Source organism: Babylonia areolata, chromosome 11, assembly GCF_041734735.1.
Source record: "Babylonia areolata isolate BAREFJ2019XMU chromosome 11, ASM4173473v1, whole genome shotgun sequence".
NCBI lineage: Eukaryota > Metazoa > Mollusca > Gastropoda > Neogastropoda > Buccinidae > Babylonia > Babylonia areolata.
The window spans coordinates 33,599,779-33,621,929 of NC_134886.1; the positions used below are offsets into that span (position 1 = coordinate 33,599,779).

General features: G+C 41.7%; 1 protein-coding gene across 1 annotated transcript in view; it reads left to right on the forward strand.

Moving 5' to 3' along the window:
- Nucleotides 1–22,151, forward strand: part of LOC143287673 (TELO2-interacting protein 1 homolog) — a 56,822-nt gene continuing 34,671 nt past the window's right edge. Inside the window, exons 1-10 of the mRNA XM_076595853.1 lie at nt 1–68; nt 2,638–2,838; nt 5,198–5,328; nt 8,731–8,815; nt 10,474–10,628; nt 13,665–13,783; nt 14,935–15,025; nt 15,950–16,136; nt 17,908–18,119; nt 20,818–20,874. Coding sequence (XP_076451968.1) covers nt 49–68; nt 2,638–2,838; nt 5,198–5,328; nt 8,731–8,815; nt 10,474–10,628; nt 13,665–13,783; nt 14,935–15,025; nt 15,950–16,136; nt 17,908–18,119; nt 20,818–20,874 — 1,258 coding nt within the window. The 5' untranslated portion in view covers nt 1–48. The remainder of the gene's footprint in view (nt 69–2,637; nt 2,839–5,197; nt 5,329–8,730; nt 8,816–10,473; nt 10,629–13,664; nt 13,784–14,934; nt 15,026–15,949; nt 16,137–17,907; nt 18,120–20,817; nt 20,875–22,151) is intronic.

The window sequence follows — 22,151 nt, forward strand, 5'->3', positions numbered from 1 at the left end:
CTGCAATAACTAACATGGCGCATCATTGAGACACAGTACAAACCAACCATGGAACACAATCCGAAAATGTAAGTCCTATATGCTATTATATATTAAAGATACGAAAGAGAGTACACAGGCAAAAGTACTCTATCACTATCATCATCATGGAAGTCCAATAGCGAACGATGAAGACGTCAGTAGTCCCGAAGACACCTCTCCTCAAACGCCAGAACTGCCGTGTAAACAGCCACTGAGCCAGTCACAGGACTGGATTGGTGAGGGTTTCCCATTTTCAGTCTGAGTTCAAAGCGTCATTGCATCGGATTATCTATACACGCTACTCCACATCTGCTAGGCCGATGCCTGACAGCAGCATATGCCAACTCACTAGTCAGCCCTGGAGTGCATGCATACATATTTATTGTGTACCTATCACTGTATCAGAGTGGATTTCTTCAGCAAAATGTTGCCAGAGGACAACACTTTTGCTGCCATGGGTTCTTTTTCAGTGAGCAGGGTGTGTGCTGCAATTCTGCAGCATTCGGGGATCTACAAATTATTGATCACAAAGTTTGTGGAGGACAGACAGAAAGCTGTGGTGGCAGATGGGTCCCAGATCTGAATCAGTGAATGCATCAAAGAATGAAGTCCTGCATACATCAGCAGAACTTGGGTCTTATCAGTTATCTCTTCCTGATGCATATATTAATGATGTGCCTTAGCAAAACAAACAGATTTCATTGCCTTTTACACTGCAGATGGCATGGCAGCCTACTGTTTCATTGCCTGTGTAAAGAATTGTTCATATTGAAATCTTTGGAAATTAGAGAAATGGGAAGAGGAATGAGAAATGGTCTTTCACCCTGACAAATGCTAGTTCATACCATTTATATGGAACAAAAAGACCAGAGTTCTGCATGTAGCATACCAGGATTGAGGGTTCATATCAGTCAGTGACACAAACTAATTTAGATTGACGCTTTGATGTGGCAGCCAGTCAGTCACACACAGGAGTTTCAAACACAGAAATATATTATTGATTGATGTAATTGTTACTAGTTACTGTACAGACTGACGTCGAGCAGATGAACATTTTGAAAAAAAATTCAAAATTTGTATCAAGTCAGGAAATGAAACAGGATACATTTACACAAAGGCAGCATCACTAGTGTATTGTGAGCAGAAATGTTATGCAAGAGTGTGGCCCTTTCAAGTAAAATCCAGGTCTGATCAAGAAACACAAAGGTGCATGACCATTTTTGTTTAGTGATTTGAGCAGCCATATTTCATTTCCAGGGTATAATGTACATGTTTACACAACCCAACTTCCACATACTGACATAGATAACATTATCTTTATATAGTTGTTGCCGTGTTAACCTGAGTGGTATATAATAAAGGGGTTAAAAAAGAATTACTTAATTAAAGAGTATGAAGGTGACAGGATAGAAAAGATTTGCGCACAGGCCAAGGACATATAGAGACCAGTCACAAAGGGTTTTTCTATTGTTTTATTACAATATTAAGAGAAGAAGATGAGAAGAACATGAAAAGACAGTGCAATAGAATGTTAGGCAGCTGCCTGTGTGTGCGACACACTCAATGTGTTTTTGAGAGCTGTGCCTTGGGAAGTAACCTACGGACGCTTACAGCTTTCCCTTCAAAATTTGAAATAACGTTGCACCACACAAGTTTCATCAACAGTCAGTGGTTGGACTCTGTCACTGTAGTAAAACTGTCATGCGCCTCATGGCGTGTGCTGTGAGTTGAACTATGGATAAGGTAGCCAGCTGAGTGCTTGGCTACATAGTTTATAGTACACAAGAATAGATTTAAATAAGGTCCACATTTTATCCTGGCATGGTACTTTTGGAAATTTTAGAGACATTGCAACTGTGCAGATTTAGATTTTCACAAAGCAGAAGAAAGTGCTTTCCTAAAACAATATTAGACTAATGTAAGGGACAGCGACACTGTAAATATAATCATGATGTCTTTCAACTGTACTGCTTTGCGTTTGTTTCTACCTTTTCCTTTGTATTAACTGGACCATAATGTTAACATACACTATCCAGAGCAGTCAGCATAAGTCAATGTTTCAGCAATGGAGATTAAAGTTTAGTAATAACTATGTTATATTTTCATTCTGACTGCAAACATTAGCACATAATCTCTACTTACCGTCACACATATACACACTCACACAAACACACACACACACAAACACACACACACACACACACACACACACACACACACACACCAACAAGTATAACAGACAAAGTACAAATTCAGTTACAAATTTTGGGGGCACAGGGTTGCTCAGTGGGGGTTCCAGGAGTGGGAAGGAGGAGTTTTTCTTTCTGACCAATCAATTTTGAAAATGACCCATCTATGTTGTGGTGAACTGGTCAAATGACCCATAGTATCCTGAACCAAACCTAAAGTCTGCTATGCAAACTATACTTCCAGATGTTAAAGACAGAACCCTAAGTAACAGTTCTGCATGAATCTAGGTCACTGTATTTGATCTGAAAACAACAACAACAACAACAACAAGCAAACATGTTGAGGGAAAGAAGTTGGAGGATTCAGGGTGAATGGCATGGAGGTTAATGTCACTAAGAAAGTGCAGATGAAGTGTTTATGTTTCAGGATGGAGTCGGGAGCGGTGAGAGCAGCATTGCAGCATGTGAAGCCAGTGTGCATGGAGCTGGTGCAGTCACCCAGCACTAGTACTGTGCAGGCACTGGCCAGGCAGCTGAAAGGCCTTGACCAGGAGGTCATGCAGCAGATGCAGCAGTTCCTCATCTTTCCTCTCAGGACCACTCTGGTGGCCTGTCTGAGCAAATCATTGTGAGTCAGTTTTCATGTATTGGTATTCACTAATTCAGGATAGTTTGTGAGGTGTAACAACAATGGTAGTTTGCTTTGGCATTTACTGTGAGTAAATAGGTTAGTATATAGGTTTAGGTTTTGATAGATAAAGACAACACTGATACTATAGTATATAATATCACCAGTAGGTGATAGTTTGCCTGGGTAATTCACTGAGAATTTGACTGTGTGAGTCAGTATTAGTATAAATTACGATATAGGTTGAGTGCTGTTGTAGTTGTTCACAGACAAGTTTGGTAGCTATCCTTATGTAGCAAGTCACTGCATCAGTGTATGTAAAGAATTGTTCAGGTTAGCCATTCGGTCAGGGATCACTGATGTGTGACACAACTTTAGTTTATTTAGAACATGCATCACTTTAGTACAGACTTCTAGGTTTTGGCAATTGTTAACTGTAAGGACAGTTCTGATGGCCAACAGAAGCAAGCCATTCTGAAGTATAGGTTAGGTATCACAGTTCACTGTGAAGATCAGGATACAGGCAGTGGAAATTAATACTCAATATATGATTAACAATGGGCCAAGTGCTTTTATAATAATAATAATGTACATTTATATAGCGCCCTTTCAAAGAGATCAGGGCACTTTACATGAAAGGAAAATTTTACAAGTTTCATAAATCATTCATAACCACTCTTTCTCAAAACCCCTTCCCCTCCCCCCCCCTCACCCCCCCGCCCCTCACCCACACACACACACTCTCCCACTCCTCATACATCCAAAGTGAGCTGACATGGGTGGTGTTGGAGAACAAGGAAGCTGAGAGTGCTTATAGATAGGTTTTAAAAATATGAGTTTTTAGTGATGGGCGAAAAGCAGAAATAGAATCAGATGCATGGATATGATGAGGAAGGTGTGAGGAGCAGCAAAGAAATTGACAGACAACTATGACCTTCATCAACAGACAGTAACAGGTCATTAACTACTTTCAACAAAGCAGTTTCAATGCTATGGGCAGTTCTATATGCTGACTGAAAAGAAGAGAACAGGTTGTTTAATACTAAATGGCCTGAAAGTTGGGAGAGAACAATTTTTTCAGTAATTTTGGACACAAAAGCAAGGTTGGATACAGGGCGAAAACTTTTGCGGTCATTGTGATCCAGAGTGGCTTTCTTTAGCAGGGGCTTAACAAGTGTAGTTTTGTATACATAAGGGAAGACACCAGAAATTAAAGAATTATTTATAATTTTTGGTAGTGCAGGCATAACAACGTCCAGGCACTCATACAGTAGTGGTGTGGGAAGGGGGTCCAGGTCACATGTTTTTTGGAGCAGACTTTTTCAATACACTAAGTACATCTGTCTCTGATATAGATGTGAAAGCAACAAAAGGAACACCTTAAAATTCTTTTCCCAAGGGATGTGACACAACTGACTATGGATCCAGTTCTTTCCTGAGGTTAACAATTTTTTAACAGAAAAAATCTGAGAAGACACTGGGCAGTACTGATAATAGGTAGATAGAAGGAAGCAAAGAAGATTTGCTATTGTCATGGGCTTTCTTTTATTAATGGTAATGTCTTCATATTAAATGATTTTAGATTTAAACAGATCATCTCATAATACAGTTCTTTTTGCTATTTTGCTTGATTTATGTTGAATGCCTGATGACTAGTAATTCATAATATAATTCATAATATGTGTTATAGATATAATACAATTTAAATCTAAAAGCGAATGAAATTGGGAACATTTTATATTTTTTCACCTGTTTTAGAATCTTGTTTCTGACTAATGTGCATGCTACAAGCCATTCATAATGTCATTTAAAAAAAAGTAGTAGTAGTAGTAAAGTTTATCGAAAAAACAAACGAAAAGAATTTAGTATTGATGTTTTATAAATATGACACCTGTCTTAAAGTAGGTTATACAGTATACTAGACACTTTATAGGAAGTTGTAAAAGAAAACCCAGGCAGGATGCTCTGCTTTTTGCAGTTTTATGACAAAAGGATGGTTACACAAAAGTTTACATCGATGAACGAAAATTATAAATGCAGGTGTTTGACATACATGTACACATTTGCACATGCATGCATGCGCAGTCTTGCTTGCTCACACAAAAATTGTATAGTAATGTACACACATGAATTTTTAGGCAAGCATATGGATGGCACAGCTTTTTGAAACAGTGCATTGATCAGGAAGGGTTAGTTTGGAAATAAGGGTTTTGAGGCTGGTTTTAAAAGAAAGACAGAAAAGTCCATGTCTGAGAATGAAAGGAAAAGAACTTGAAGTGTCTTAGATTGAGAATGAAAGGGAGGGAAATTGACAGACAGCTGATACTGTGATAGTCACTTACTGCTGTGTGTATTGCAGACCACAGCAGCTGCTGATTGAGACATGCCATGCTGTTGGCATTGTGCTGAAAAGTTCCAAGCTACAGCATGTAGCTGTCTTCATGGATCTCTTCTCTCTCCTGTCTGACATCATGCTGTCTTCCAGTGGAGGTAATCACTGAACATGTTGCAACATGTTGAAAGATTTTGTAAGCTGGTGTCTTTGAAATAAGTTTTGCGTCGATTATCAGAGTTGATAAGGATGGTGAAGGTCTTTTGTTTACATTTTAACTGGGTTTCAGTTTGTGCTGAGGTAAACATCATAAGTTGACTTACCCAATTGAGTGCCAGAGAATGTTCTAAAAGAAATTTTTTTTTAAGTGATCTCCCCTTGCCAGGGAATTTTGAGGAGTCAGGGGTAATAAATTAGAAAATATTCTAGCACAAAATCTGTGGAAAATACAGATAGAAAGTAAATGTTTTTGTGAAGGAAAATGAATGTAGGTTCTGCTTTTTTCCCGAATAGGTTAATTGCAGATAACTGTTCAGGCATTTAAACAATTAAAATCAAAATAATATTTTTTGTGCAAGAAAAGTCTATTTCCACCTCTACATAATGACATCCATAAAGAAAAGAAACAAAATACAGCAAGAAATAGCATGCCTGTTGTCAGATCATACCTGAAAAAGAAATAAAAACAGGCTATAAGTTTATAAAAACAAATCACAGCTCGTGTAGACATGTAAGTGAACCTCTGTCCAAAAAATGACAAAGGTGGGTATAGTCAATGTAAAATGTCAATCACGGTCTCAGAAACTGAGCTTGCAAGCTTTTTGACTGCTAAGAACGTTTGCAAGTGAGAGGGTGAAGTTCTTTGATGACATTCACTCTCTTCATGTTATACGTGGGCCAATTAAAGTGTCTGCTGTGCCTTTGGCTTGCCACCTCTTCAAACAAGTCAACTATCTGATTCAGTATAAAAAAAAATTTTTAAAGCAAAAAGCACATGTTTCATGTCCAGTGCAGGTTCAGCCCAGGGTTTCATGAAAATTGTGGAGGCTTGGCCGTTGTCGATTTCCTGCAGTCTGTGAGGAAATATGAGTATGCTGGTGTCCAACTGCCATGGCCCACTCCACTCCTCTAGCTGGCATTCGACCTGTTGTCTTACATCACTCCTCTCTGTCTGATTGGACTGTCTGACGGACTGAATTACCATCAAAAGGGCTGTCAGCTTCATCACTGTCATTGTCTATCTCCTTCGTTTTCAAACCAATCATCAGACAAGAGAGATACTTCTCCATCACTCTAGCTGTCCATAATCACAAGCACAGCTTTCAGAAATGTGTAAATCTGCTGTATGTGACCACTTCCTTTACTGGACACAGTTTTCAATGTCTTTTTTTTTTGCACATGATGCAACCCCCTTTTCCATGCGCGTATCACATGGTCAGTTAGCAAATCATTATCAAGTAGAAAGGGGTCTTCCACGTAATGTATGTTCATTTAAATAGTATTTTTACAATTCTGACACATCAGACTAACCGTTCAGTCTGTTTATGTGCATTGAACCAAACTCGAATGAAGGTAAAATCAAAACATATGCAGGACGTCAGTGGACATCTAATAGGTACTATGGCAACACTTTTTGTGGGATGTCAGCTGACGTCTTACAGGCACTCAACTGGTTAACTGTGGAGTGTTTGCTTCCATGAATTTTTCCTTGGAGAATAAAATGTTATTTAAAATGAATGAACGTGTGTTTGATAGAAAGTAGTATCATTTAATTTACCAGTTGGCTTGTGATTATGTGCTGCCAGAGGTCAAGTTAATGGAAATCAAAACATTGATTTAAATGATTAAAGCCAGTGGTCTATTGTTGGATCTGGTGATGCTCAACCCTCTTATTACATCATGCATTTCCAGGGCAAATGACTTAAAGTCACATCACCCCTACAGTGGATGTATGTCTTGTAAAGATCAAACCTGTGCTATTTTTCATTGTACTGGGGTGTGTGGTAACCAGTCAGATTGCATATAATAGCATGACCTCAGTTACGTGCACATCCATGATCTTTCTTGCTCAGTTTTCACTTGGGACTGCCAGTGCAAACACACATCCTTTACTGGCTCACTGATTTCTGTTGAAGACTGCATGGCAGTCGCGTTGTCAGCGTGGATCAGTGAACATGTGTCAGACACCTGAATTCTGTATGAACCATGCTGCACAGTCATATGACTGGATCCTATAGTGGGTCACTGTCTTAACTCATTCAACCATATGTCAGAATGGTGTTTGGGCACCGCAGGCAGATCTTCATTTACTGCCTGGACGTGAACAGCATTTGGCCAAAGACATTTGTTCATTTAAACCAGTTCGTCAGTTTCAAGTAGGCATTAATCTGTTAGGAAGGGAAATAACTGGAACAGAACTTCTTCCCTTACAGGCACACAAAGTTTTGCTAATTTGAATGATTAATGTGTTTTCATCCTGTTTTCTGCATCCTTCTGGCAAACCATCAAAGGATAACTGCACAGCAAGTGCTTGATGAAATTATGATGGACTTGGCAATATTGACCCAGCTAATGTGAAACTGACACAGGTAGTAAGAGAAAGAGGTGGAAGTGAAGATTCAATAAAAAGAAAAGAAAAAGAAAAAAAGGTTGCCACATGTGGACAGTGTTTTTCTGTGAGTTCAGCAGTCAGTAGTTTAGCTCACTCCAGACGATGGAACACTTTAGCGTTCCTGATGTAAGGCAGTGTTCTGGACGACGGAACGCTATAGCGGTTTCGACAGTTAAACTTTTTTCCATGTTTTCCTCATGGGGTAGCATAAAAATTGCAGCTACACCAGGCATTGTGGTGAACATGTCAAGGGTCGAATGGAAAGTTTCTTCGTGAGATTCCATAACTATACTCTCGCTGGCGAGCTGTTGACCTCGGTACCCCACATGACAGGCTAATCTGCATACGTTTCGAAAATGGCATTGCAGACGATACACATAGAAATTTTTGGAGCAAACTGGATCATGACAGCGGCTTTTTTACTGCTGCTGAAGTGATTGAAATGCTTCAGACTGAAAGTTTCAACATCGATGAGGATGATGAAGACGTTGAATAAAGTACCTGCAGTGAAGAAAACACCAGCAAGAAGGTACTGACAGTGACTCACCTTCTGAGGGTTGTGAAGAGAGGGAGGGGGGTGGGCATACACAGATGTGAGGAGAGGGGTCAGTGGGTCAAGTGCAGTGAGTTCCATTCAGTTATTTTGTGTTTTGTTTTCTGTGATTGTTTTCCTAAACCTAACAAATGGGTCATCTGCAGGGAAAAGTAAGGGAGAAAACTATTTGTCTGGAGTGAGTTAACAGTGTGATTCTTACATAATATATATAGAGTACAATAATGTACTCGATAAAGAATTCAAACATTAATCAAAGTGAATATTGCTTGGTTTGATAAATGCGATGTGGATTAAGACTATTATAATTTTTTTATTTTTTTTTATATTTTTTTTAAAGAAATGCTCTTTGGTATTTGTACTTACATGTGTGTTTGGATATGTATGTTTCTGCAGAGCTGGTGAAGAGAGATTTATCAGAGGAAGAAAAGGTGGCCGCCATACAGATATTGTGCTGTCTGCTGAACAACTGTCATTTGCAGTATGTTTTAATGCTCGCCTTTTTTAATCCGCAGTGTCAGTGTGTGTGTGTGTGTTTGTGTGTGTGTGTGTGTATGCTTTCAGAAAATAATAATTGGTCCTGGTGTAATCTTTCTCATTATGGAATGCATCCATAAAAAAAGGTTATGTTCTATTTTAGGGGTTATATCTTAAAACGAAAGATATATAAGGGAGCTGGTTAGCAGGAGGCTTCAGATTTTATAAAGTGGTAATCAAAATTAAAAACTGAAAAAGCATGGTGACATGATATTTGGTATACTCTTACAGTGAATTCTGATTATTTCTAATTTCTCTGTATGTTGTTTTATTTTGTTTTAATTGTAAGTTCATACACACTGAAAAGTGAAGTTTTAAATACAGAATTGCATTTCTGAACGTTCAGTGCAAACATTACCTGAAGCACAAACTATGAAAGGATTGGAATTGTGCTGATCACTGATGCCAGGCAGCATCCTCAGGTGGACTGTTCTAATGGAAGGTGTCTGCGAAGAGCTGTTGTGCTGAAAAGAAAGTAAAGGAATCTCCTACAGATTCTGTCACAGAAATTCTCAGCACCATCCCTGTCCTTTCAGCCACCTTGAACCAAAGAGTGGCTTTGAAAAGCTACTGTGAAGAAGAAAAAAAGGTTCAGTTTCAAACTTTTCTTTCTTTTTTTTTTTTTGCTGCCCTGTCATCTGCACCATTACAATGGCATTACTCCAGCTGAGTCCACCACACTCAGCAACACCCAGGTTCTTTTGTCGCAATTCCAGCGTCAGCAGTCCATAGGGAACTATCAGTGTTCGGAGGCCACACACCAGAGGAGACACTGCACTGCTGCTTGAGTCACTTTGATGGTGTTCAGTCGTGCCTGTTCTGATTTAACATGCTCAGGACACCACCTGCTAAGCCCCCTAATGACAACAATAATTGTTTAGTTGCAGAGCCAGACATAGTGAGCGGCATCCTTGAATCTGGAACTTAGTGAAGTCTGCCAGAGTAGGGCAAAACAGTATCACTCTGAAAGGTGTTCAGCTTCTTTGTAGGTTCTCCACAAGGGAATTACCAAAATCAGATTTGAGCCAAATTAAGGGATGCCCATTTCATCCTTGGACCTGGTAAGAATATAATCCAAAACTAGACTTTTTTTCTTCTGAATCTTTCAGAGTCAGGAAAGGTATTCCTGGGGGGTTTTCTGAGCTCTTCCCACTGTTTAAGAGTTCTCCAAGTCTGGAAAGGTCCACTTCATCCTTTGAGATCTTGTTAGAATATCCAAAACTGGAATCTTTTTTTTTTCTTCTGTATCTTTCAGAGCCAGGAAAGGTATTCCTATGTTTTTTTCCTGAGCTCCTCCCACTGTTTCAGAGTTCTCTGAGTCAGGAAAGGTATTCCTATGTTTTTGTCTGAGCTATACCTACTGTTTCAGAGTTCTCCAAGTCAGGAAAGGTATTCCCTTGTTTTTTTCAGAGCTCTCCCCAGTGTTTAAGGTCCCAAAGTCAGGAAAGGTATTCTGAGGTATTCCTGAGCTCTTCCCACTGTTTCAGAGTCCTCCGAGTCAGGAAGGTATTCCTATAGTCTGAGGTCTTCCTACTATGTTTTTATCTGAGCTCTTCCTACTATGTTTACTATGTTTTTTCTGAGCTCCTCCCTCTGTTTCAGAGTTCTCCACCAACTGTATGTTCCCACCAGCATTGCACGGCTGGGCAGTGTGGTGTCTCAGTTGGTGGCTGTGGTGTCAGATGTCCGTGCCTCTCGTCGTCTCCGCGCCCAGGCTATGCAGGCTCTTCTGGTACTGCTGCAGAAACGTACCTATGGTGAGTGTCTGCTGTGAGTCTGAGTGACTGCTGTGAGTCTGTGACTGCTGTGGGTTTGTTTGACTGCTGTGAGTCTGTGACTGCTATGTATGACTGTTTTAAGTGACTGCTGTGAGTCTGTGTGACTGTTGTGGGTGACCGCTGTGAGCCTGAGTGACTACTGTGAGTGTGTGACTGTTGTGAGTGTGTTACTGCTGTGAGAGTGTGACTGCTGTGGGTCTGTGTAAGTGCTGTGAGTCTGAGTGATATGTCTGAGTGACTGCTGTGAGTTTGAGTGAGTGCTGTGAGTCTGAGTGACTGTTTTGAGTGACTGCTGTGAGTCTGAGTGACTGCTGTGAGTGTCTGTTGTGAGTGAGTGTCTGCTGTGAGTCTGAATGACTGTTTTGAGTGACTGCTGTGTCTCAGTGACTACTGTAAGTCTGAGTGTCTGCTGTGTTCTGAGTGACTGCTGTCAGTCTGAGTGAGTGCGGTGAGTGACTGCTGTGAATCTGAGTGACTCCTGAGTCTGCTGTGAGTCTGAGTGACTCCTTAGTCTGCTGTGAATCTGAGTGTCTGGTGTGAGTCTGAGTGACTGCTGTGAGTCTGAGGGACACCAAACACAAGAGGAATGACTTTATAGGTGCTATGTTTTACTTTAACCTTGAGTTGACGATCTGAAAGATATGAAGAAAACCATTTTAAAGCAGTAGATTTAATGCCAAAGGTAGTGCTAAGACGATTGATAAGAATTTGGTGGTCAATTGTATCAGATGCCCCTGACAGATCTAAAAATGCTACTACAGATGTAAGTCTTTTTTCTGTGTTTGAGAGGAGAATATCTGTGACCGATAGAAGGGCTGTTTCTGTAGTATGGCTTTTCCGATAAGCTGACTGACAAGTTTCAAGCAGGCCGTTTTCATCAAGATGTTCCTGGAGCTGATGTAACACAACTTTTTCAATGATTTTAGAAATGAAAGAAAGATTAGAGACAGGTCTATAGTTCTTTAGCTGATTTGTTTCCAAATTGTGCTTTTTCAAAAGAGGGGTGACAATGGCCAATTTAAGACAGTCATCAACAATGCCTGACTCTAGAGAATGATTAATAATTCTGGTTATCAAGGGGAAAAGGTCATCAAGACATAATTTCAAAAGGTTAGTGGGCAATGGATCAGGGTCACAGTTCTTCTGCTGTGAATCTGAGTGTTTTAGTGACCGCTGTGAGTCTGAGTGTCTGCTGTGACTGACTGCTGTGAGTCTGCTGTGAGTGTCTCCTGTGAGTCTGAGTGACTGCTGTGACTGACTGCTGTGAGTCTGAGTGCCTGCTGTGAGTCTGAGTGTCTGCTGTGAGTGACTGCTGTGAGGAGTCTGAGTGTCTGCTGTGAGTGTCTGCTGTCAGTCTGAGTGACTGCTGTGAGTGACTGCTGTGAGGAGTCTGAGTGTCTGCTGTGAGTGTCTGCTGTCAGTCTGAGTGACTGCTGTGAGTGACTGTTGTGAGTCTGAGTGTCTGCTGTGAGTGACTGCTGTGAGTCTGAGCATCTGCTGTCAGTCTGAGTGACTGCTATGAGTGACTGTTTTGAGTGACTGCTGTGAGTTTGAGTGACTGTTGTCAGTGACTGTTTTGAGTGAGTACTGTGAATCTAAGTGACTACTGTTAATGACTGCTGTGAGTCTAAGTTACTTCTGTGAGTTTGAGTGACTGCTGTTAGTGTCTGCTGTGAGTCTGAGTGACTGCTGTGACTGACTGCTGTGAGGAGTCTGAGTGTCTGCTGTGAGTCTGAGTGACTGCTGTTAGTGACTGCTGTGAGTCTGAGTGACTGCTGTTAATGACTGTTTTGAGTGACTGCTGTGAGTCTAAGTGACTGCTGTTAATGACTGCTGTGAGTCTGAGTGACTGCTGTGAGTCTGAGTGACTGCTGTTAGTGACTGATGTGAGTCTAAGTGACTGCTGTGGGGAGTCTGAGTGTCTGCTGTGAGTCTGAGTGTCTGCTGTGACTGACTGCTGTGAGTCTGTCTGCTGTGAGTCCCAGTGACTGTTGTGAGTCTAAGTGACTGCTGTGAGTCTGAGGTGTCTGCTGTGAGTCTGAGTGTCTGCTGTGAGTCTGAGTGACTGCTGTGACTGACTGCTGTGAGGAGTCTGAATGTCTGCTGTGAGTGTCTGCTGTGGGTCTGAGTGTCTGTGAGTGACTGCTGTGAGTCTGAGTGTTTGCTGTGAGTCTGAGTGTCTGCTGTGAGTCTGAGTGACTGCTATGAGTGACTGTTTTGAGTGACTGCTATGAGTTTGATTGACTGCTGTGAGTGACTGTTTTGAGTGAGTGCTGTGAGTCTAAGTGACTGCTGTTAATGACTACTGTGAGTCTGAGTGACTGCTGTGAATCTAAGTTACTGCTGTGAGTCTGAGTGACTCCTGTTAGTGACTGATGTGAGTCTGAGTGACTGCTGTTAGTGACTGATGTGAGTCTGAGTGACTGCTGTGAATCTAAGTTACTGCTGTTAGTGATTGATGTGAGTCTAAGTGACTGCTGTGAGTCTGAGTGACTGCCGTTAGTGACTGCTGTGAGTCTGAGTGACTGCTGTTAGTGACTGATGTGAGTCTGAGTGACTGCTGTGAATCTGAATGATTTTGAGTGCACTGCTTTGAGTGACTCCTTGGCTCTTAATGACTGTTTTGAGTGACTGCTGTGAGTTTGAGAGACACTGTGAGTTACTGCTGTGAGTCTTAGTGACTGCTGTGAGTATCTGTGAATATTGCGCATGGTGACAGATTTATTGATTGACTGCTGTTTTGTTTTCTTTTTATCACCTGTGGAATTGATAGGTTTTTAACCAGTTGGAAATACACCATTAGATCTAGAAAAAGTCAGCTTTCTATACCTTTGGAGATATATGTGTGTGTGAGTGGGCATGTGTGTGTTCTTGTGTGTGTGCATGCATGTATGTATATGTTTGTGTGTGTGTGTGTATATGTGTGTGTGTGTGTGTGTTTGTGTACCATGGCCATATTGCAGTATACATATAAACTTCATAAGGCAGTACAGCTGAATCATTTTCTCCCCACAGACCATGAAGACAGCTGGTGGCAACATGGCAATCGATTTGCCGGTCTTTTGCCGGGCATTTCTACGGCCATGCTGAAAGTGTTACTTGGGGACAGTAAGCAAGGACATCAGCTCTTCTGTGTAAGTGTGCGTGGTTGTGTGTGTTTGTGTGCGCACGCACGTGTATGTGTGTGTGCACATGTGTGTGTATGTGTGTGTGTGCGCGCATGTTTATGTCTTTGCTTACATATGCATCCATATATTGATGCACACACAGTGTGTGTGTGCTTATTTGTGTGTGTGTGTGTGTGTGTGCTATTTCTGTGTGTGTGTGTGTGTTTGAATTTTCTGTTTGTGCGTAAATTTTCATGCGTGTGCATGTGCGTGCGTGTGTGTGTGTGTGTGTGTGTGTGTGTGTGTGTGTGTTCATATGAATAATTATAGATACATTATAAGGGCAAAAACCAACTTAGGGCAACTTGTGAAAATGGGTATTGGTGTGACCAGGCATATCCAGGCATATATCCTATAATTTTGCTTTGATAAATTAGCATGTGTAGTAAATCCTACCTTGCACTGTAATGCAAAACCAGTCGTTTTGATGTCAAGGCATAATAAAATGTTCAAGGCACAGAATTCCTAAGTGATCGCCTTTTGTTGGAAAAGAAAAACATGTATGAATTTTTTTTTAATGGTGGACTTTATTACCATTTTCACAAGAGTTGGCTTAATGCCCAAAGTTGGTTTTCAGCTCTTATTCCAATTCAGTTCGTTTGTAAAAGGCTCAAATTTGCCATCAAAATGAATGGTTAAAATTTTCCAGTGCAGTTTTGATTCATTGAGAAAGCAGCATAAGGCAGCAAACGTTAAGGCAACTGACCTTTGGTTGCCTTTGGCTGAAGTAATATGCCAGAGGGTATGATGGTGACATTTGATTGCCTTTGTGTTTGATTGTATGTGTGTGTGTATGTGTGTGCAGTGTGTGTGAGTATGGATGTGAATACATGCTGTAAATCCTGTTCTTTTCAGTGACTCCCCAGGTCGTGTGTGTGTGTGTGTGTGTTTGTGTATTTTTATGTGTGTGTATACATATAGAAATTTTATGTTCTTTGCAGTGACTCCCCAGTTTGCATGTGTGGTGTGTTGTGTGGTGTGTGTGTGTGTGTGTGTGTGTGTGTGTGTGAGTTTTCATGTGTGGTGCGTGTGTGTGTGTGTGTGTGTGTGCCTGTGTGTATGTGAGTTTTTATGTGCGTGTGAGTTTTCATATGTGGTGTGTGTGTGTGTGTGCACAGAGAGCCCTGGAGGTGTGGACGGAGGTGGTGTGCCTGACGCTGGGCGACCAGTCCCTGGCACAGGAGCAGAGAGAGGGCCACGCCTGGGTCGGTGAGTGAGTGGCCAACACCTGTGGGGCTCACAGTACTTACCTGTGTCTAGAGAAACACAGTAATTACCTGTTTCTTGAGAAACATAATAGTTACCTGTTTCTGAAGAAGCACAATATTTATCTTGTTCTAGAGAAACACAGCTCTTCCCTGTTGCAAGAGAAACACAGTAATTACCTGTTTCCAGAAAAACACAGTACTTACCTGTTTCTTGAGAAACAGTGTTTACCTGGTTCTGATGAAACACAGTATTCACCTGGTTCTGATGAAACACAGTATTCACCTGTTTCCAGAGAAACATCAGGATTCACATGGTTCAAGAGAAACACAGAGGTTTCCTGGTCTAGAGAAACACAATGCTTACCTGGTTCTGGAGAAACAAACGAACAGAAGAAAAACCACTTTCTATAGGCATGGCAGTTTTCATGAGACTTGTCAGAGTGATGGGATTTTTGTTGTTGTTGTTGGGTTTGTTTTTTTGTTGTTGTTTTTTTCTGTTGTTTTTTTCAACATTGTTTGTTCACACAAAGGTTTGCATACTTTGTACATTAGGAAGTTAAAATATCATGTTGCTCTGAATATTGATGATTCCACATCAAAATAATATAGCCCGAACAGTACATGTTCATGAACATTTGATTCCTTTTGATATTGCATAGTTTAGTCTATGGGAAAATATTTTGTTGCTGGGCTGAATATGTGCACACATAGTTCTCAGTTGTAGACATGCATAGACAAATATATATACATATGTGTAAACATGCACACACATGCGTTACAAGCACACATATACACATACAGCACAACAACACACACAAACACACCAACACACACACACACACACACACACACACACACACCAACCACACCTCCTCCTCTTCCTCTCCACCAAGTAATCCCCGCACGCACACACATTCATTCGCAGCTGGACTGAAGATGGACGGGCGACTGAAGGAGCTGATGGTGTGTCGTGAGGAGAGGTGGGTGGAGACCGTGGTACCCCGGGTGGAGTTCATGGTGAAGGAGGTGAGCAAGCTGAAGAAGCACGACCACTGGAAGGTGCGGCTCCAGCTGGTGTCCTGGGCACACCGCCTTCTCTCAGACTGCACCAGGTATTATTCCTACACCTCTTCTTCTGTATTTTTTTTTTCTTCTTCTTCTTCTTCCTTCTTCTTTGTTCTTCTTGTTCTTTCACTTCTTTTTTGTACTTGTTCTTTCTTCCGTATGTTCTTATTGATCATCATCATCATCATTGTCATCATCATCATCATTAGCAGCAGCAGCAGCAGCAGTGTCTTCTTCTTCTTCTTTCTTCTTTCCTCTTCTTCTTTCTTCCTATTTTTCTCCTTCTTCTTATTGTTCTTATTCTTCTTGTTTATATCTTCGTCTTTCTTCTTCTTCTTTCTTCTGTCTTCTTCTTCTTCTTGTTCTTGCTCTTGTTCTTCTTTTTCTTCTTGCTCTTTTTTTTTTCTTCCACTGCATCTTCTTCTTCTCCTTGTTCTTCTTGTGCTTCTTTGTTTGTGGGCTGCAGCTCCCATGTTGACTCGTATGTGCAAGTGGGCTTTTTATGTATATGACTGTTGTTACACTACTATGTATGTATGACAGTCCGTCATGTCTTACTGTGTATGTATGACAGTCCGTCATGTCTTACTGTGTATGTATGACAGTCCATCATGTCTTACTGTGTATGTATGACAGTCCGTCATGTCTTACTGTGTATGTATGACAGTCCATCATGTCTTACTGTGTATGTATGACAGTCCGTCATGTCTTACTGTGTATGTATGACAGTCCATCATGTCTTACTGTGTATGTATGACAGTCCGTCATGTCTTACTGTGTATGTATGACAGTCCATCATGTCTTACTGTGTATGTATGACAGTCCGTCATGTCTTACTATGTATGTATGACAGTCCGTCATGTCTTACTGTGTATGTATGACAGTCCGTCATGTCTTACTATGTATGTATGACAGTCCATCATGTCTTACTGTGTATGTATGACAGTCCGTCATGTCTTACTATGTATGTATGACAGTCCGTCATGTCTTACTATGTATGTATGACAGTCCGTCATGTCTTACTATGTATGTATGACAGTCCATCATGTCTTACTGTGTATGTATGACAGTCCATCATGTCTTACTGTGTATGTATGACAGTCCGTCATGTCTTACTGTGTATGTATGACAGTCCTTCATGTCTTACTATGTATGTATGACAGTCCGTCATGTCTTACTGTGTATGTATGACAGTCCTTCATGTCTTACTATGTATGTATGACAGTCCGTCATGTCTTACTATGTATGTATGACAGTCCTTCATGTCATACTAAGGCCTGACTAAGCGCGTTGGGTTACGCTGCTGGTCAGGCATCAGCTTGGCAGATGTGGTGTAGCGTATATGGATTTGTCCGAACGCAGTGACGCCTCCTTGAGCTACTGAAACTGAAACTGCCATGTAACTTTTTGTAAGCAACCATTGTCTGTTTTCAGAGGTGTGCTTGCTGGGTGTGTTCTTGTTTCCATAATATCCTGAACGCTGACATGGATTACAGGATCTTTAACGTGCATTTAATCTTCAGATCTCAGTGAAAATTTACAGTAGAGTTTATATGAAAATAACTCTTTGTGCTGTTGTTTTCTGTGGCAAATGTTTGCAGAACTTGTGTGGAATTTGATTTATCATGTTATTTTTAGTGGCACATGTAAATCAGTATGTTCTGCATTTCTTTTGGCACACTTGTTCAGAGTTTGTGTGAAGTTAACATCCTGCTTTTGTGGCAGATCTTTGTTTGTGACTTGAAAATAATTTTCATTTTTATTTTGTGGGAGATGTATGTGTAAAATGACATAAAATCACATTTCATTCTGTTGCAGGGCTGTGCAGTCATGTACATCTCCCCTCCTGGAAGTGCTGGTCCTCTTGATGACAGACGAGTACAGCCAGGTGGCAGCACCAGCTGCAGCGGCCTTGGAGGAGTTCCGCACCAACCAGTCTGGTGGAGATGGCAGCCTGAAGCTGTTGATGATACTGAAAGAAGATCTCTTTGCCTTGCTGACGTCTTTACCAAGGAGGATCAGAATGGAAGGTAATCTGATACACTTGGGTATGTGTGCGCATGACTGAGGCCCGACTGAGTTACACGGGAAACGAGTGATTAGCACCTGAAGGCAGCTGTCAGTCAGCTCTTCCCAGCTCAGTCTGTTGTGCAAGTGAGTTTTGTATTTGTATTTGTATTTCTTTTTATCACAACAGATTTCTATGTGTGAAATTCGGGCTGCTCTCCCCAGGGAGAGTGCGTCGCTACACTACAGCACCACCCATTTTTTTGTATTTTTTCCTGCATGCAGTTTTATTTGTTTTTCCTATCGATGTGGATTTTTCTACAGAATTTTGCCAGGAACAACCCTTTTGTTGCCGTGGGTTCTTTTACGTGCGCTAAGTGCATGCTGCACATGGGACCTCGGTTTATCGTCTCATCCGAATGACTAGCGTCCAGACCACCACTCAAGGTCTAGTGGAGGGGGAGAAAATATCGGCGGCTGAACTGTGATTCGAACCAGCACGCTCAGATTCTCTCGCTTCCTAGTCGGACGCATTACCTCTAGGCCATCACTCCACCATCACTTGTGTTTGTAAAGCGCTTAGAGTTTGGTCTGTGACCAAATATAGGCGTAAAATTAGTATCAATAATAATAATAATTGACTGTAAAACGGAAAGACCACCATGCCTGTTTCACATCATCGTCAAGGAAACTCAGAGTGGAAGGTCAGAAGATGGTAAGACTTAGGGTGAAAAACCTTCTGTGCCTGGTTGACATCCTTTCTGAACAGGATCTGAAAAGAAAGTAGCATTAAAGTATCCTGAAAATATCTCTTTGCTGTGATTTATTTCTGCCCAGGACAGCAAGACTGGAAGGTAGATGATCAGGTTTGTGAAATAGTAGGGGATGCAGCTAAAATACTGATGAGCTCAACAGACCAAATATTATGGTCGTTCAAAAGTTCATGCTTTAGTGTGGGCTGGGGCAGTGGACCGTGATCTTTGTTACTGCAGATTGAGAGATCTGTTGTCACAGACATCTGTTGCGAGAACAGTCTCCAGAGATGCAGATGATTTGTTGCCACATGAACTGCTGGATGTGTATGGTGTCTTTTGCAAGTTGTCCTGAGGCTGTATGAACTTCGATATATAGGAGGTATATTGACATTTGTTTCGAGGCAGGGTGAGCCTTCAGACAGTCTTTAGTGATTTGTCCTGAGACAGGATGAGCCTTAAAACAGTCTGGAGTGATTTATCCTGTGGTAGTATGAGCCTTTAGACTGTCTGTTGTGGTCTTACCGTCTATCCTGAGACAGGATGAGCCTTCAGACAGACTGTAGTGATTTATCCTGTGGTAGTATGAGCCTTTAGACTGTCTGTTGTGGTCTATCCTGAGACAGGATGAGCCTTAAAACAGTCTGGAGTGATTTATCCTGTGGTAGTATGAGCCTTTAGACTGTCTGTTGTGGTCTATCCTGAGACAGGATGAGCCTTAAAACAGTCTGGAGTGATTTATCCTGTGGTAGTATGAGCCTTTAGACTGTCTGTTGTGGTCTATCCCGAGACAGGATGAGCCTTCAGACAGACTGTTGTGATTTATCCTGAGACAGGGTGAACATTTCAGTTGCAGTGATTTGTCTTCAGACAGGCTGAATCAAATATAGTATATCTCCCCCCCACCCCACCCCCACCCCCCATCTCTCTCTCTCTCAATATATATATATATATGTGTGTGTGTGTGTGTGTGTGTGAATGGGTTGGTGGGTGTGTGTGCGTGTGTGTGTGTGTGTGTGGGCGCGTGCGTGTGCTGCTTACGCTACGGATTCAGCTAGCACACAGGTAAGTAAAATTGGAACAAACACAGACACTTCCTCTAAAACAAAGTAAGTGTGTGGTTTTGTTCCAGCATACCTTTCATGTACCTGTGTGTTAGCTGAATCAGTAGCTTAAGCAGCATAAACTTGAAGTTGTGTACCTTGGGAATGGAGAGAGTTACCACTCTTTGCTATGTGTTAATCATTTGCTCTCCTGGCGTCATTGTTTATTAACTATGTATATATTTCATATGTTTATATCTACATATATGTTTTTTTGTTTGCATGTATGTATGTATCTTTACATTTATGTATGTATGTATGTGTATGAAATCTTGAGACAGGTTCATTAAAAGATATATATATATATATATATATATATATATATATATATATATATAGATATATATATATATATATATAAAGAGAGAGAGGAGGTCTGTTGCCAGTGTTGGTGTTTAACCATGTGCACTTTGAACTTCCGGAGGGTCAGATCTGCTGCCAGTTCCATTCAAACCACTGACTACTTTCCTTTAAGTCAATCTTCTGTAAATATTCCATGAAGACCACTTCACTGAGTCTCCTCCAACTTAGCTAAAGCACTGGAATTCTTATTCTTATTCTTCTGTGTTCCCTGGCCACGCTAGATTTTCTGTACGGTCAGGACAGCGAAGTCCGCAATCTGTCGAAGGGACCCTGCCGGTCCCCACAGTTTCTCCTGGAGCTCCACCGGGCTGGGCCATGTCTGGCATCTCAGAGTGTCGAAGGTGGGGCAGGACTGCAGGATATGGGAGGGGGTCTGTGGGCCTGTGCCACAAGGGCACTGGTCAGTTTGTGATATCTTCAAACGGTAGAGATGGGAGAGGAGCTGACATTGTCCTGTTGGCAGTCTGAAGATTAAAGCACTGGAATGTTGTTGTGTGTGGCAGATGAAGAAGAAAAGCGAGCTGTGGTGGGACTCCTCATCAGCTACATTTCTCTCTTGGGTAAGTGGACAGGTCTTACAGTTTGTGTCAGGGCATGTTTTTGTTCTGTTGGAGCAAAATGACGGGCACAATAGCCGAATGGTTAAAGCGCTGGACTTTCAATCTGAGGGTCCTGGGTTCGAATCTCGGTGACGGCGCCTGGTGGGTAAAGGGTGGAGATTTTTCCGATCTCCCAGGTCAACATATGTGCAGACCTGCTAGTGCCTGAACCCCCTTCGTATGTGTGCGCACGCAGAACTGAGATCAAATACGCACGTTAAAGATTCTGTAATCCATGTCAGCGTTCGGTGGGTTATGGAAACAAGAATATACCCAGCATGCACACCCCCGAAAACTGAGTATGGCTGCCTGCATGGCGGGGTAAATAAATAAAAACGGTCATACACGTAAAATGTTATATGTCTATCTGAGTGTGTATGCGTGTGCGTCTGAAATCTGATTGAATGACACAGGAAATGAATGATGAGCGCCCAGTGGCAGCCGTCAGTCGGCTCTACCCAGGTAGGCAGCCTGTGGTGCAAATGTCCCCGTGTATGTAAAGCGCTTAGAGCTTGGTCTCTGACCGAGGATAGGCGCTATATAAGTATCCACATCAATCAATCAATCAAAAATGCAGTGGGGCAGTTTGTGGTGACCATGCTCCTTCAGAGTGGCTTTTTGTGTGTTTGATCAAAGGTAGGTGGAGCATCCATGTTTGTGACTGCTCATGCGTGTGTGTGTTTGTGTGTGTGTGTGTGTTTGTGTGTGTGTGTGTGTGTGTGTGTGTGTACATGTGTGTGTGTGTGTGTGTGTGTGTACATGTGTGTGTGTGTGTGTATGTGTGTGTGTGTGTGTGTGTGTGTACATGTGCGTGTGCTTGTGGCTGTTTAATCACTCTGTGCTCTGTGTGTACATGTGTGTGTGTGTGTGTGTGTGTACATGTGCGTGTGCTTGTGGCTGTTTAGTCACTCTGTGCTCTGTGTGTACATGTGTGTGTGTGTGTGTGTACATGTGCGTGTGCTTGTGGCTATTTAGTCACTCTGTGCTCTGTGTGTACATGTGTGTGTGTGTGTGTGTGTGTGTGTACATGTGCGTGTGCTTGTGGCTATTTAGTCACTCTGTGCTCTGTGTGTACATGTGTGTGTGTGTGTGTGTGTACATGTGCGTGTGCTTGTGGCTATTTAGTCACTCTGTGCTCTGTGTGTACATGTGTGTGTGTGTTTACATGTGCGTGTGCTTGTGGCTGTTTAATCACTCTGTGCTCTGTGTGTACATGTGTGTGTGTGTGTGTGTACATG